We start from the raw sequence: 14,450 nt of genomic DNA, 5'->3' as shown, positions 1-14,450 counted from the left end.
TATTTGAAAATAGATACATTTGATAATGTAGTAACTAGTGAAATATTATTATATATCAATAATAAGGAAATTAAAAAAATGTATTAAATAATTCCTTATTATTCTGAAGAGCAAAATTAAATTTTTATTTTTCAATTAAGAAACAACTGATATGTTTTTGATAGTATACCATTTTCAAATTTAAAAAAGTTTTAAATATTGGTTGAAATGGACTAATAATCAAAATTTAGTTACTTTAATTTCTAAATCCTCAATATATACTGCACAATATTTACATATTTCCATTCATTTATAAAAAGAAATTAAATTGTGTTTTTAATATTAGAACTTGGACGATATCTGAAATAATTGTTTCAATTGGTCTATTATACGTATAAATAGATTTATATTATATAACTGTTTAAATTTATTGAAGTATTCATACAACTGGAGTATTAACTAAGTATTGATATTGAAATTAAGATTGCTAATTTTAAAATAAACTTATTAATATTCAGTTATATATTACAGTTAAAGAGAAATTAAAACATGATAAATGTAGTTAAGAGGCTCTAAAATGTTAATATTAGGAAAGTTTGAGTGTTTAAATTAGTGTGTTGTCTTTAGGATTATTAGTATGACAACCTAGATATTATTATCACTAATATCACTACCCAGATAAGTTATATCCCAAGTTGAAAAAATTCTGTAAACTGAATGTTAGTAATGTTGTGTCTAGGGAGGCAAAAGGTAGCAGCTATGTCCAAATAAATAAATTATCTATGCTAGATTTCAGTTGGAAAGTACAATTAAAGAAGATAATAATGTTCTTTATTTTATTGATAAAGACTTTTTATATTAAAAACTTATATTTATTGAAAATTCATAAATAAGTAAATTAGTTAAATATGTATATGGTTTTGTTGGTATTCATTTATATGAATACCAAGTGGGTTTCTTTTTTTCTATTTTTTAAACCATTTATATTATAAGTTTAATATATATATGATATTTTATAGGGTTTGATTTTTGGACAAATTAAAAATGACATATAAATCACATAATCAGTTGTAACAGTATTTTATATTTGATGGTGTTAACAAATTTACTTTACTTTAAATAACCACTACATTAATATAAATTAAAAAATTCAAAAATATTTATCAGAATAAGTATAATGTTTTATATCATCTTGAGGCCACTGTTTGGGCATAAATGGACGGTATCGTTGAACATAAAATTGTCCGACCCACATTAAGCCACCAATGCCAAATAGAGCAATAAACAAAGATGACACTCGTATCCAATCAGGATATCTCGCTCTTTCTCTATAATTAGGATCACCTTTGTCTGAACCCCATATATCAGAATGGACATGCATTACCTCACCTAAACACCACATAAAATTATACATATGTATTTAATAATTCTGAAGTAATGACTATTTACCAAAATTCCTATTATGTTCAGGAGAGTCCCAAGGATAATATTCACTTTTAGCATCTTGTCCAATATCTGGTAATTTTGGGTAATCTCCAAATCCAAGACCGTCGTCTGGATAAGGTTCATACTCTTCTGGTAATAATCCATACTTCTTTGCAGCTGCTAATCTTTCTTCTTCAGTTTTTGGATATGGACCTGGTTTCCAAGGTTCATGTGATACTACACTCCTAGTAGAAGCCGTATAAATTGCTTTTGTGCGTAATAAACTGCTAATTGTTCGGGGTAAAGCCATTTTTTATTGATAAATTACACGAATAACCTAATTGGAAACCTCCAAACTAAAGATATAAACTATTATTGTAAGCTTATTATTAACAAAATTTTGATAAGACAAGGAAAAACAAATGAAGGGTAACGTACAACAGCTGTTCTNCTGGATAAGGTTCATACTCTTCTGGTAATAATCCATACTTCTTTGCAGCTGCTAATCTTTCTTCTTCAGTTTTTGGATATGGACCTGGTTTCCAAGGTTCATGTGATACTACACTCCTAGTAGAAGCAGTATAAATTGCTTTTGTGCGTAATAAACTGCTAATTGTTCGGGGTAAAGCCATTTTTTATTGATAAATTACACGAATAACCTAATTGGAAACCTCCAAACTAAAGATATAAACTATTATTGTAAGCTTATTATTAACAAAATTTTGATAAGACAAGGAAAAACAAATGAAGGGTAACGTACAACAGCTGTTCTATAACATCTTTTTTGAAACATAAAGTCTATGTTAGTTAGTCTAACAAACTCATCGTTTACAAGGGCTTACAAATCAGATCATTTACTATAAGATAAAATATTATATTAGTCATGATCGTTGTCAAATAATCAATTATGAAAATTAATACCTTGCAATTTTATAGCCACACGCTAAAGGATCATTACCTTTTGTTCCAAAACTATTATTATATAAAAATGTTACTTGTTCCAATGAATATTTATGCCAATTATATCTTTAATATAAAGTTTAATAAAACATTAGTTCCATTCACGGTTGTACTGATAGATTGGTCATTTCGTCTAATGAATTGATAAAGCGATCGGTTCGTTCTATGTGGCTAACTAGTTGAAAATAACTAAAATAGCTAATTCTCATTAAATAGGTAGCAGTGCATTAGAAATATAAAATACTTTTTACAAAATTATGTTCATATGTATAAAAATGTATTAAACACTTGCATTTACAAGATGAAACAATATATTACAAAAATTTAACAAATAGTTCTTCAATGAAATGTCATTTAATTTTACATAATATAGTCTAACAGTAACGTAACAAAATTATATTTTGTTCAATAATATTTAATTTTTAAATAATATGCCTCGACATTGTTGCATTTGTAAATTTATATTTAATGTACCAAAAGATGAAATTTAGGCTCTGAAATGGGAAGAGTTATGTAAATAAACTTTAATACTGAGTACAAGTGTGTTGTGTGAAAAATATTTTTCATGATTTAATATTTGAACTGAAAAAGAAATTAAAGATTCTAGTGGACGTATTATCTGCTCAGTATGAATACATTTATTTTAAATAAATTAATATTAAATACAAATATTTTATAAATTTATGTTATATTAGGCTCAATGAAGTAAAACAATTCTTCGGCCAAATAGTACTCCTGATATTTATCCAAAAAAACCTTGTTCTTCAAAAAATTATAATAGAATTTCTGAAGATGAGGTATATGAATATAATAATTTATTATGATATTGATATCCTCTCACTTATTTTATAAGCAGTTAAATGACTACAACTTCAGTTACCCCAATCAAAATTCAATTAGGTTTCTTCTTTTTCAATTTTTACTCAAAATATGATACATTTCGTCTTTTCTCGCAAGATTCTATGATACCATTGATATTCATTTATAATTTCTATCCACACTATATATTAGGTTACTGTCCATAATAACCAATGGTGTTTAAGAACTTTTATTTACATTATGAAATTCTGCCAAAAATTAATGTTAAAAAAGAATACGTTTCACAACTAATATTTCTGATAGTTCTACCATCGATGGTGATATCTTAGTCCATGTGAAACCAAATGATTTGTTTTATAAAATTTTTAACACACTACAATATGAAATTATTCCGTCTAGTTGAAGAAATAAAATTGTTCTAATTAATTATTTAAATCAATTGATATTTTGTCAAGTTTTTACCGTTACATTATATGTACATAATTATAAGTGTTTAGCCACTGATCAGGCGTAGCATCACTAACGTACCACTGGTTAACACGATCTGAATTGTTGCGCGTCGTTGTGTATGGCAAGCCAGTCTGGCGCTTATACTAGAACGATCCCATGACGGATAGTGGAGTGCCTCAACTTGAGGGCCCGCAGCTGAGATCCATGATCATGGTTTGTTACCATGAGAATTTTTGATGTTCATAAGCCGATCAACCAATAAGAAGGACTTAAGAACTGAATGGATGAAATAACCAGATTGCATATTAACCATATAAATATAATTTGTATCGTAATATTGATATATTAATTTACTTAATACTGTGATTAACAATTAATAAATTTACATTTGTTACTTTTTATTAGAAGAGTATTTTCATTGATTTTTATTTAATTTAGATATAAGTCGTGTCCTTAAAGATAAAAATCTTCTTGAGTCCGATCTGCTGATTAATCAAGTTCATCCATATTTGATTTTATTTCAACATTATTCTAATCATTAATGTTATTTTCTTTACTCTCAACCACCATTTCTGAATTTATTTCTTCATCTTCTTTTTTCATTTTAATCTCTATCTGTAGGATCTTTGAATATAACATCTCTGCTTAATGAAACTTCTTTTCCGCCAAAGCATATGCGGTATCCTTTAGTTTCTTTTGAATACCCAACAAATATTCCTTTTCTACTTTTTTGATCCCATTTTCTACGTTTTTCTTTTGGTATATGAACATAAACTTCACTACCAAATACTTATTTTTTAACACTACTAAATTGCTTATATTAGGCCTTTTTATTATACCATAATTTATAGGGCGTTCTTTCTTTGTTACCTGAATGTAACGTAATTTAAACGTTGTTTAATAATATCAACAATTATATTTCTTAATATTACGGAATGAAACATTGTAATCTTTCGTTTTTAAGTTAAAAAATTTAATTCTTTTTACAAAACCATATTTTTACAAATATTACATCCTACCTTATATGTACATGATTATTTGTTTTAATAGATAACATTTTATCATTAAGATTAAATTAAAAAGTTCATTTTCAGAGTAAATTTTTTACCATAACACTCTTTAAACTGGATCAATATAATAATATATTTCTGTTAGACATTACTTTTCTTATAATAGCAATAAAGGTTTGCTTTTTTTGGCGACAGCGAATTAATAATGGTAATGGGGTGTAATCGCCGTGATCCTGATTTTCTAATTATATCCGTAACCATAATATTATAAAAATTTGTTTACAATTCTAACATCAATTCATGTTTTACTTATAAAAAACGTATATTATATATTCTATATTTATGTATTCTACATAAATTTTCGTAAGTATACTGTACTTTACCTACTTTAGTTGTGAGCTTTGGGCTATCCCTAAACTAATAATATAAAGGGTCAAAAATAATTTTTCCGAATTTGTATGACTTTTTTAATTATTATTTTTTGGTAATATCTTCTTATATATATATTCACGGTATTAATTATTAATTAACATGAATTAAATAATTATTAATTAGCAATATTGATAAAATCTAATAATAGAAATTCGAATATCACCAGATTCGACTCAATAATATAATATGTTATTTTAAAAATTATGACTATTTATGAAACAAATTAAATAACACCAAATGTTACCCGAGTATTGGTCAATTAAAGAAAGTTTTGAAACATTAAGGCAATTTTTAAACTAAAATTTATAATTGTAGGATAGGAATAATATTTTGATTATTACCATTATAATTTCATATTTGTTTGAACAAATATAAATTGGATTCAATATTTACTGGAATATAAATGTCTTTGGATAATAAGATCCAATACAAATGTATACTTTTTTCCGTAACTAATTTGTACAAATTAATATTTGTTCTCCATTTATTATGTTCCTTTTATCTTTCTTTGATCCATTTGTTTCAAAGATTATTTGTTCAAAGACTTATTTGATCCATTGAACTTTTATTCTAATGAACATTTGTTCCACAAATTTGTTAAAACAAATATTAATTTGAACAAGAAATTTGTGGAATAAAATTACCCACTCGTATTTTAGAACACTTTTTATCTAACTGAAATCATGGCTGTAAACAATAATGAATCTTGTTATCAATTTACATTATGGTTAAAGTTGTTATCGTTTTGTTTTGGATGTAATACCAAGAACAAATTGTAATTTTGAATACCGCTTATTTTATTTTTACAGACATTTAAATTATTTTGTATTCATCACTTCATTAAGAATTTGGAAACGTGTAATTTGAAAAAGTGTTTAGTTATAGTTGTTATGTACTATTAGTGTTACCTTGAATAATCATGTCTGATACAGAAGATGTTTATATGTGCGAAGATGATGAAGATTATGGTCTTGTAAGTATTATTATGTAATAGTTAATTTTTTTTTTAATATTAAAATAATTGTGTTCTCGTTTATGTTTCTCAATTTTAAATGTCAGCAAATTGATTTCATTATTCCTATAAAATAGCAAAAAAAATATATAATTTTCAAATATTTTCAATGATATAATGTTGTATTATTAAAATACTCAAATGTTTTCTTCATTTATCATGATTGATGATTTGCAATTAATGATTATTGAAAAGTAATAGATTCTAAACTAGTAATAAAACAGTTAAAAAATTATTATTTTTATTTATTCTAATAATATCTCAGTTTTTTAACAGAATACAGTATTTTAATTGTACACCAATGAATTTATTACATTATGTAAATTGTTATAATGACTACTATGTAACAACATTTAAATAGCAAGCAAAAAGTGAAAATGCAAACTGTATCTACTAAGCTTAGATAGTAATACTTATGAATTCCATCAAACGATAACAAATCTATAAAGTTAAAGTTTTTTTTTATGCCAATTCAAACAAATTGAAAAATGTTTTTAATTTTACATTTTTAAACTTTCCACTAATTTTTTTTGTAATTTTCATAGAACTAGTATTATAGAATCATTAGAAAATCAGAACTATAACTATGTTCATTTTTTAGGAATATTCTGAAGATAGCAATTCAGAACCTGATGTTGACTTAGAAAATCAATACTACAATTCTAAATCTTTAAAAGAAAGAGATCCAAATTCCTCTCTAGTATCATTTCAAAAAGTTTTAGACCTTGAAGCTGGTGAAAAAGGAGAATGGGGTTTCAAAGCTTTGAAGCAGATGATAAAAATAAATTTTCGGCTTGTAAGTATAAAACAATAAGTTATCAGGACTGGGCTATGAGAGTTAAATGAAAAGGACCTTTAGAACGTAATGTTCTAAGGGGCCTTTTTTCTTTTTGTAGTATTTTAGTATTAAGATGAAGACGTTCATTGTAGGAGGAGTCCGCCTGCAATATTTAGCTCTATGACTCAACTTTTCAAAATCTGTCCCTGCTTATAATGTCCATAACACATTTCCTTTGAAATTAAATATTTTGAGCATACATTTTTAAGGTTATAATTGTTAAGCTATATAATAATTATTAGAACATAAATTCTTGCAATTTCCAGTTATGACATTAAAAATAATTTTGAAATCAACCAAAAAAATATATATCAATTTTAAACTTTATATAGTTAAATTTTTAGTTTAGATAAGATTTTAAAAATAATTTCATAATACTTTTGGTTTTTACAATTGAAGGGTCAAAATTAAAAAAACATATTATCCAAAATAAAATATTTTGATTATTTGTCTCTTTTGAGCAATATATTAAATATTTTTTAATATGACAATACTATAGTAATAATGATATTGGAATGTATATATTTTTAGGAAGAAGTAAATTATTTTTATTGCCTTATATGGAAAGTAGAAATTAAATTTTTCTCTCCTGAAAAGTAGGAAATTGTTTGATACACTTAAGTAAAATTAAAACTATATTAAAAATATTATTAATTTAAAAAACCTAAAAAATATTAAAAATATTAAACTCAAAGCCACAAAAAAATTAATGAAAAGTCGCGGATACGTATTTCGGAAACAATGTTACCATTATCAACGCTAAACACATACTATAGTATGTGTATTAGTATTAGTATGTGTTTAGCGTTGATAATGGTAACATTGTTTCCGAAATACGTATCCGCGACTTTTCATTAATTTTTTTGTGGCTTTGAGTTTAATATTTTTAATATTTTTTAGGTTTTTTAAATTAATAATNTGTAAAACCAAAATTAATTCAGTTTCTAGCTCTGATTAAAAAATCACTGCAACAGAGTTTACATGATATTTATTATTTTTATTTACTTCTGGTTCTTCGATTCTGTTGTTTTGATGAAAGTTAGTTGTTTATTTTCTAACAAATATAAACAAAATATAATCATGAATAAAAAACACATAAGAAGTAAACAAATGGTAGTACATTGGTGTTGTGACATAGTGTGAACAAGTATAGATGATATCTGTGATTAAAATCACTATGATGAAAAACGCTTCAAATAGATGGATTATTCAAAAAGCAACATGAACTCTTATTTCCTTATTTATATCCTGATTACAAGTTATATAATTTATAAGTGTAATAAATTAATAAATATTTATTATAGCAATTAAATATAGTATGAAATTGATATTTAATAACTTACTATTGTAATTTTTTATGAAGAAATTATAAAGTAGTTATTACATTTGTGGTAAACATGTATAGTAAAATAGTTATTACAAAAAAATTTGATTTTTGTGTTAGTAAAATTATTTTGTGATTTTAATAAAGTCTGAAATAAAGTTGAACTTCAAGCTTTTATTAGATATTATATGTGATTGTGCACTGTGTTGTCAAAATGTTCATTAGTTGTTTTAAATCTAGTGTTAAGGTTTGTTTTTTCAACAAAAGTGTTTTTGAATTTATTACAGTTAATTTGTGACTTAAAAATTGTGTCAGCATAACATTTCATAGGAGGATGACAATCTAAGTATAGTAAAACAGGTGAATGATTTGAGCAAGGATCAAATATATTATGTTAATAGTTTTGAAATGAATATGCAATTTTAGTAATTAAATATATCTTGTATATAAGCAATTTATTATAGGAGGCTGATTGGATAGTGTAGTTAAGAGGCTCTAAAATGTTAATATGAGGAGAGTTTGAGAGTGTTTAAATTAGTCTGTTGTCTCTAGGATTAGTTTTATAAAAATTTAGATATGCTTAGCACCAATATCACTACTCAAAATAAAGTTATATCCTAAGCTGAAATAAATTCTGTAAACTGAATGTTTTTTACTACGTTGTCTCCTGGGAGGCAAAAAGTAGCAGATATATCCAAATAGCTGAATTATCTATGCTAGTTTTAGTAAATTAAAAAAAAAAACTAGATATTGTGACATTAGTGTATGCCTATGGTTGAGAATTAATTTGACAAGTTTTTTGTAGACCAATGTGTGAACCAAAGTTTGGAAACTGTTGGTGGTGTATTTGGCTTTTATATGTGACAACTCTTTTTTATAGTTTTTTGTAAGTAATACATTCCTTGTATTTGTTGCTATGTGTTGACTGTGAATTGCTTTTATTGTTGTTGTTATTTTTTACTTGATTATTGGTCATCTCAATTGGTGACAAGATTTTATAAGGACCATTAACTATTGGCATTACGCCATTATCAAAGCTAATGTCCAAAAATTATTATAATCAAGAACTAGCCAGAATCTATTAGTAGTGGCAAAAATATATTGAATTAATTGATATTTACTTTTTAAATGATCAATTTTACATGAATTCATGATTAATCTTGATTGATGAATTCGATATTGTTCTCGAATTAGAAAGAGTAAAAACTGTATCATTTCAAAAAAACCCAGCACAGGGGGGTCGCGGCACAGTGATGCCGTGGTATAGTTGGATCAAGTATAATGATATCTGACAGTGATTAAAATCACTATCAAAAATAAACGCTTCGATGCAAATCTTTAGATAGTGTTTAATTTAAAAAAAAATTGGTGTTTTATTCCAAAAGCTTCTTGATCTGCTGGTTCCTTATTAATATCTCGATTAAGATAAAGTATGTCGAATGAAAAAGGTTTATTAAAAAATATTATTTCTCATAAAAAAAATTGTGTGGATCCATAAACTTTTCAATAAGTTATAGCATTATAAAGTTAAATATAATATAAATAATAAAATCGAGAATTTTCACACGAAAATAGCATTCGGTAGCCATTTTCGCCATGAAGACAAGTCCAGAGGTCAAATTTTTTTTTTTCAAATTAAAGTATATTACATTAGCTTTAATTTAAGATATATATAAAAGTGTCAGACCTTCCGGAACATTTTCAAAAGTTATGTTGAAAAAGTTAATTTTTTGTGAAAAAGTTGTCATTTTAAATCCCCNCCGGAAACATTTTCAAAAATCAAGTTGAAAAATTAATTTTTTGTGAAAAAGTTGTCATTTTAAATCCCCCCCTATGGGCAAGTAAAGGGTCACATATAAAAAAAAAATATACTAAATGAAAGGTAATAATATCATGCATCTATATAAAAAAGAATTATATTGATATGTTCATTTTTGAAAAAGTTAGNAAATTTTTTTATTGATTCGGTTATTTTTAAAAAAGTTATAGCAATTTTTAGTAAAAAAAATTGAAAAAATTTCGAAAATTAGCGATTTTTAAATTTGTAATTTTTTTGGAGGTTTCCCCCATTTACGGGGAACGAGGGAAATTTTTTCAATTTTGAAGGGTAATGTCTTCGACTAGATACAATTTGTGATCTTTTGACGTATCGTTGAAAGAAATCCGTTCGGTGAGAGCTGAGAAAAAGTGGTAACAGACACAAAAAAAAACACATCATAGTAAAACCAATACCTTCTCAGCTTCGCATCGAAGCTAAAATCTGAATAGATGTATAGTAATAACTTAAACATAGTATGAGAATAATAGAAATTACATGTATACATGATGAATGTCTACATAAAACTGAAAAGTATTTAATTAGATAAAAATATCTGAGGTCTTTTTACAAAACTTAGAGCTTAATGTTTCTTACTTGATGCCATAAAAAAAAAATTAATTTAAATTTAATGAGTTCTACTTTAAAATTATATTAATAAAATAAAACTTATTATTATTTTTTTTTAATACAATGTTTATATTTCTACTTAATTTAGAATAACTATGAAGAAATGATGAACCGATATAAGCAACTGCTAACATACATTAAAACAGCAGTTACTCGAAACCATAGTGAAAAATCTATCAACTCTATATTGGATTATATATCAACATCGAAAAATGTATGTATAACATAGTGTAATATAATACATTTTATTATCGATTAATTAGAAATTAATAGAATGTGGTATATAATACACATTTAACTTTAATTTTTTTAGATGGATCTCCTTCAAAATTTTTATGAAACAACATTGGATGCTCTTAGAGATGCTAAAAATGATAGATTATGGTTTAAAACCAATACAAAATTAGGAAAATTATATTTTGATTTAGCTGATTATAACAAGCTCACAAAAATTCTAAAGCAGCTTCATGCATCTTGTCAAGTAATATAAATAAAACTTATATTACAATTTAAAATGATAACATTATTAAAAAATTACAAAAATTAAGATAAATGTTGATAATTGTTAGATAATAATGTTTAAATGAAAAATGATTTTGATGATAAAATTATAAGTATAGTCCTCTTGATATGTAAAGGTATTAATGATTACTAATATATATTTTTTATTTTGTAACTACCATCATTTAATGTCCAAATATATAACCTTTTTTTTTTATTAATCAAAAAATTGTATTTTTAACTTTTAAACCATCTTTATAAAATAATAATTTTTGTTTTACATCTAATGATAGTAATGAAAAATTAAAAAAGGACCATTATTGAGTTTCCACACTTAGGTTACTATATCATGTTTATAATATGTTATTCATTTATATTCACACAAATTTTATGTTTAATTAAACAAAAAATAATAAATTTCTTAATACTTTTATTAATTTATTCTACCCAATAGTATAAATTATTTGGTTTTTATTAATTAAAAATTATTTAAAATTTAACATTTGTTAAATTCTATTTATTAATTCATAAGTAAAATTTTTTAGACTGACAATGGAGAAGATGACCTCAAAAAAGGTACTCAGTTATTGGAAATCTATGCATTAGAAATTCAAATGTATACTGCTCAAAAAAATAACAAAAAATTAAAAGAGCTATATGAACAATCTCTGCACATAAAATCTGCTATACCACATCCTCTTATCATGGGTGTAATTCGAGGTAAAAATTTAATACCAATATAATTTTTAAGTCTTTTTTTTTAGTGTTATAACAAAGTATTTTCTCTGAAATATTTATCAAAATGTCTATTAATTAGACCATTAAAGTATATTAAATCTAACTAATATCCTTTTAATATAAACATTATGTTGGCTATATGTTAAAAAACTAAAATAACTAAATAATAAATTACATTTTTATTTTATGATTTCAAAAATGTAGTATTTAAGAATATTTAACAACAATGAATGATTAACAGTTTGATTAATTATCAAAACTCAATAGATCAATAAACTATACACATGTTTTTTATAATTTACAGAATGTGGAGGTAAAATGCATTTAGAAGAAGGTCATTTTTCAAAAGCTCATACTGACTTTTTTGAAGCTTTCAAAAATTACGATGAATCTGGAAGCCCTCGTCGCACAACATGTTTAAAATACTTAGTTTTAGCTAATATGTAATTGTCTTGTACAAAAAATTTGTTTCAAATTATGATTGTTAATCTTGTTATCTTATTGCAAAATTGTATATTTATAGGCTTATGAAATCAGGTATTAATCCATTTGATTCACAAGAAGCAAAACCTTATAAAAATGATCCAGAAATTTTGGCCATGACCAATTTAGTACAAGCATATCAAAATGATGATATAAAAGAATTTGAAACTATTTTAAAAAACCATAGAAAAAATATTATGGATGATCCTTTCATCAGAGAGCATATTGAAGGTAACTTATAAAATGCCTAAAATAATAATTTTATAAAATAATAATTCTCTTAAATATTTACTAGCCCTCTTAAGTAATATTCGAACTCAAGTACTGATTAAATTGATTAAACCATATACACGTGTACATATTCCATTTATAGCAAAAGAGTTGAATATTGAAGAAAGTGATGTTGAAAATTTATTGGTTACTTGTATTTTAGATGAGTATGTATCAAATTTTAGTTTATGGTAGTCACAAATTAGTGCTTAAAATTAACTAATATGAATAAATCAAATGTGATAACAATATTTTTATTTATTCTCATAAATAACAATTAAATAATAATGGATGATAAGAGTATATATACTTTTTTTCAGAACTATAAAAGGTCGTATTGATCAAAAAAATCAAGTACTAACATTAACATTAGTTGATTCAGCATCAAATCGTTATGCAGCAATTGATAAATGGACCAACCAGCTTGCTACTCTTAACTTGTCAATATCTCAAAAAATTTTTTAATTTGTACTTCAGATTTTTTTTTAATACATATGTATATTACAATTTTTTCAGCAATTTTAAGTCTATAATATGTGTCTTTGTGTGCAAAGCAAAGATTCAAATAAAAGTAAAGTAATTTTATTTAAAAATATTATAATTCTTTTTCTTTAATTGTGTTCAACATTGATACAAAATATTTTGCTCTAGATAGTAATATTTTAGCTTGATTAAAATCTTTATTAATAAAAGCTATTGATAGTTCTCTAAAAAAAGAAAAAAAAGAAATTTAATAGTTTCAGAATTAAAATCACATAAATATACTAACTTATATGTGTTGTCTAAGATATCTCGCACATCAATTTGTAGTTTTTCAAGAGATAATTTTGAATTAGCTTCTTCTATTTGTTCATTCCATTCCATTATATTAATTAAAAATGATTTTTCAAAGGTAACAGGATTCTCTTCTATGTTTAGACCATGTAAGCTTAACATATACAAACCTCTTTGAAGTGGGTTAATCAAAGTTCCATACGCTTTATTTAATATGGATGAAAAATTTTCAGACATTTTTTTCTCCTCCTTAATAATACATTAATAAATAATGTAGTCATATTATTATAAAAAAAATTAGATTAAGGTTTACTTTAGTTTTGTTTGAAAATTTATCTGGATGAATTAGACTTTGCAATTTTCTAAAATTAGTAGTTAATATGCCTATATCAATACTGTAATTTAGTTCTAAATTAAATAATTCAAAATAATTAAAGTTTTGCTCTTCTGAAGATTGTATAACAGTACAATTATGACAAAATAAACTTGGTTTTTCTTTAGCAATATGCTGACATTTCCAACATTTGAAATGAAAATCTCTGACATATGTGTTATAGAAGCCAAACAAATTAGAAGATTTTGAAATACATAAACGTTTTAAAGTTAAATCAGTTTTTAAAGTATACCTAGAAGAAATACACAATCCATATTTAATTTTATAGAAACAATTTTTTCGTAATAAAGACATCGATATATAAAAATGTTTAACTAGCTAAATTATTTTTTTCAGTTATTAGACAATAAAGTTTAAATAATTTATACTAAAAGTACATTTAAAATAAATTAAGACGAGGAACTCTGCACTTTTAATAATACTTGGTACTTCTATAATATTGAACCAGTATTGCGTAATAATTTTGCAATAATAAAATGAAAATTTGTTAAACAAAATTTATTAATTGTTACTGTAATTTTTCATTAGATATGTTATCAAAAAATCGTTCAAGATAAAATGATAATACAGACAATTGTTTGGTAAACAGTTATTA

The 14,450-nt window shown here is 24.5% G+C and overlaps 3 protein-coding genes across 5 annotated transcripts; 1 reads left to right on the top strand and 2 right to left on the bottom strand.

Annotated features, from left to right (window-relative positions):
• Positions 1-1,042: 1,042 nt before the first annotated feature.
• Positions 1,043-2,096, bottom strand: LOC126910558 (NADH dehydrogenase [ubiquinone] 1 beta subcomplex subunit 8, mitochondrial). Of its 2 annotated transcripts, XM_050693214.1 has the most exons (3): positions 1,952-2,096; positions 1,429-1,629; positions 1,043-1,368 (listed from the first exon to the last, which is right to left on the bottom strand). In XM_050693214.1, the coding sequence occupies exons 1-3, from the start codon at positions 2,034-2,036 to the stop codon at positions 1,130-1,132; spliced, it is 525 nt and encodes a 174-aa protein (XP_050549171.1). In that variant the 5' UTR covers positions 2,037-2,096; the 3' UTR covers positions 1,043-1,129. The 2 variants fall into 2 exon arrangements, with proteins under 2 accessions (XP_050549171.1, XP_050549170.1); XM_050693213.1 differs by lacking the exon at positions 1,952-2,096 and having other exon boundaries at positions 1,429-1,815.
• Positions 2,097-5,809: 3,713 nt separating this feature from the next.
• LOC126910546 (COP9 signalosome complex subunit 2) lies at positions 5,810-13,280 on the top strand. The gene is made up of 9 exons (XM_050693192.1): positions 5,810-6,048; positions 6,689-6,883; positions 10,784-10,909; positions 11,009-11,176; positions 11,742-11,916; positions 12,239-12,377; positions 12,458-12,648; positions 12,713-12,854; positions 13,008-13,280. The coding sequence occupies exons 1-9, from the start codon at positions 5,995-5,997 to the stop codon at positions 13,150-13,152; spliced, it is 1,335 nt and encodes a 444-aa protein (XP_050549149.1). The 5' UTR covers positions 5,810-5,994; the 3' UTR covers positions 13,153-13,280.
• Positions 12,926-14,359, bottom strand: LOC126910554 (iron-sulfur cluster co-chaperone protein HscB). Of its 2 annotated transcripts, XM_050693207.1 has the most exons (4): positions 14,233-14,357; positions 13,775-14,087; positions 13,457-13,710; positions 12,926-13,394 (listed from the first exon to the last, which is right to left on the bottom strand). In XM_050693207.1, coding segments are annotated over exons 1-4 (681 nt in total). In that variant the 5' UTR covers positions 14,235-14,357; the 3' UTR covers positions 12,926-13,282. The 2 variants fall into 2 exon arrangements, with proteins under 2 accessions (XP_050549164.1, XP_050549163.1); XM_050693206.1 differs by having other exon boundaries at positions 13,775-14,359.
• Between the last annotated feature and the right edge of the window lie 91 nt (positions 14,360-14,450).

This window comes from Daktulosphaira vitifoliae, unplaced genomic scaffold (genome assembly GCF_025091365.1).
Source record: "Daktulosphaira vitifoliae isolate Bord-2020 unplaced genomic scaffold, ASM2509136v1 Scaffold_1, whole genome shotgun sequence".
In the NCBI taxonomy this organism is placed as follows: Eukaryota; Metazoa; Arthropoda; class Insecta; order Hemiptera; family Phylloxeridae; genus Daktulosphaira; species Daktulosphaira vitifoliae.
This window is presented reverse-complemented; position numbering and strand designations above follow the sequence as displayed.

Excerpts from the sequence above, each read along its gene's own strand:
- LOC126910558 (XM_050693214.1), bottom strand. The coding sequence starts at position 2,036 with ATGGCTTTACCCCGAACAATTAGCAGTTTATTACGCACAAAAGCAATT. Across the intron at positions 1,630-1,951 it reads GAGTGTAGTATCACATGAAC|CTTGGAAACCAGGTCCATAT; the intron begins CTTGGAAACCAG and ends TATCACATGAAC. Across the intron at positions 1,369-1,428 it reads TGAACATAATAGGAATTTTG|GTGAGGTAATGCATGTCCAT; the intron begins GTAAATAGTCAT and ends TGTGGTGTTTAG.
- LOC126910546 (XM_050693192.1), top strand. The coding sequence starts at position 5,995 with ATGTCTGATACAGAAGATGTTTATATGTGCGAAGATGATGAAGATTAT. Across the intron at positions 11,177-11,741 it reads AGCTTCATGCATCTTGTCAA|ACTGACAATGGAGAAGATGA; the intron begins GTAATATAAATA and ends AAAATTTTTTAG. Across the intron at positions 12,378-12,457 it reads TACTTAGTTTTAGCTAATAT|GCTTATGAAATCAGGTATTA; the intron begins GTAATTGTCTTG and ends GTATATTTATAG.
- LOC126910554 (XM_050693206.1), bottom strand. The coding sequence starts at position 14,149 with ATGTCTTTATTACGAAAAAATTGTTTCTATAAAATTAAATATGGATTG. Across the intron at positions 13,711-13,774 it reads AATTTTCAAACAAAACTAAA|GAGGAGAAAAAAATGTCTGA; the intron begins GTAAACCTTAAT and ends TGTATTATTAAG. Across the intron at positions 13,395-13,456 it reads ATCTTAGACAACACATATAA|AGAACTATCAATAGCTTTTA; the intron begins GTTAGTATATTT and ends TTCTTTTTTTAG.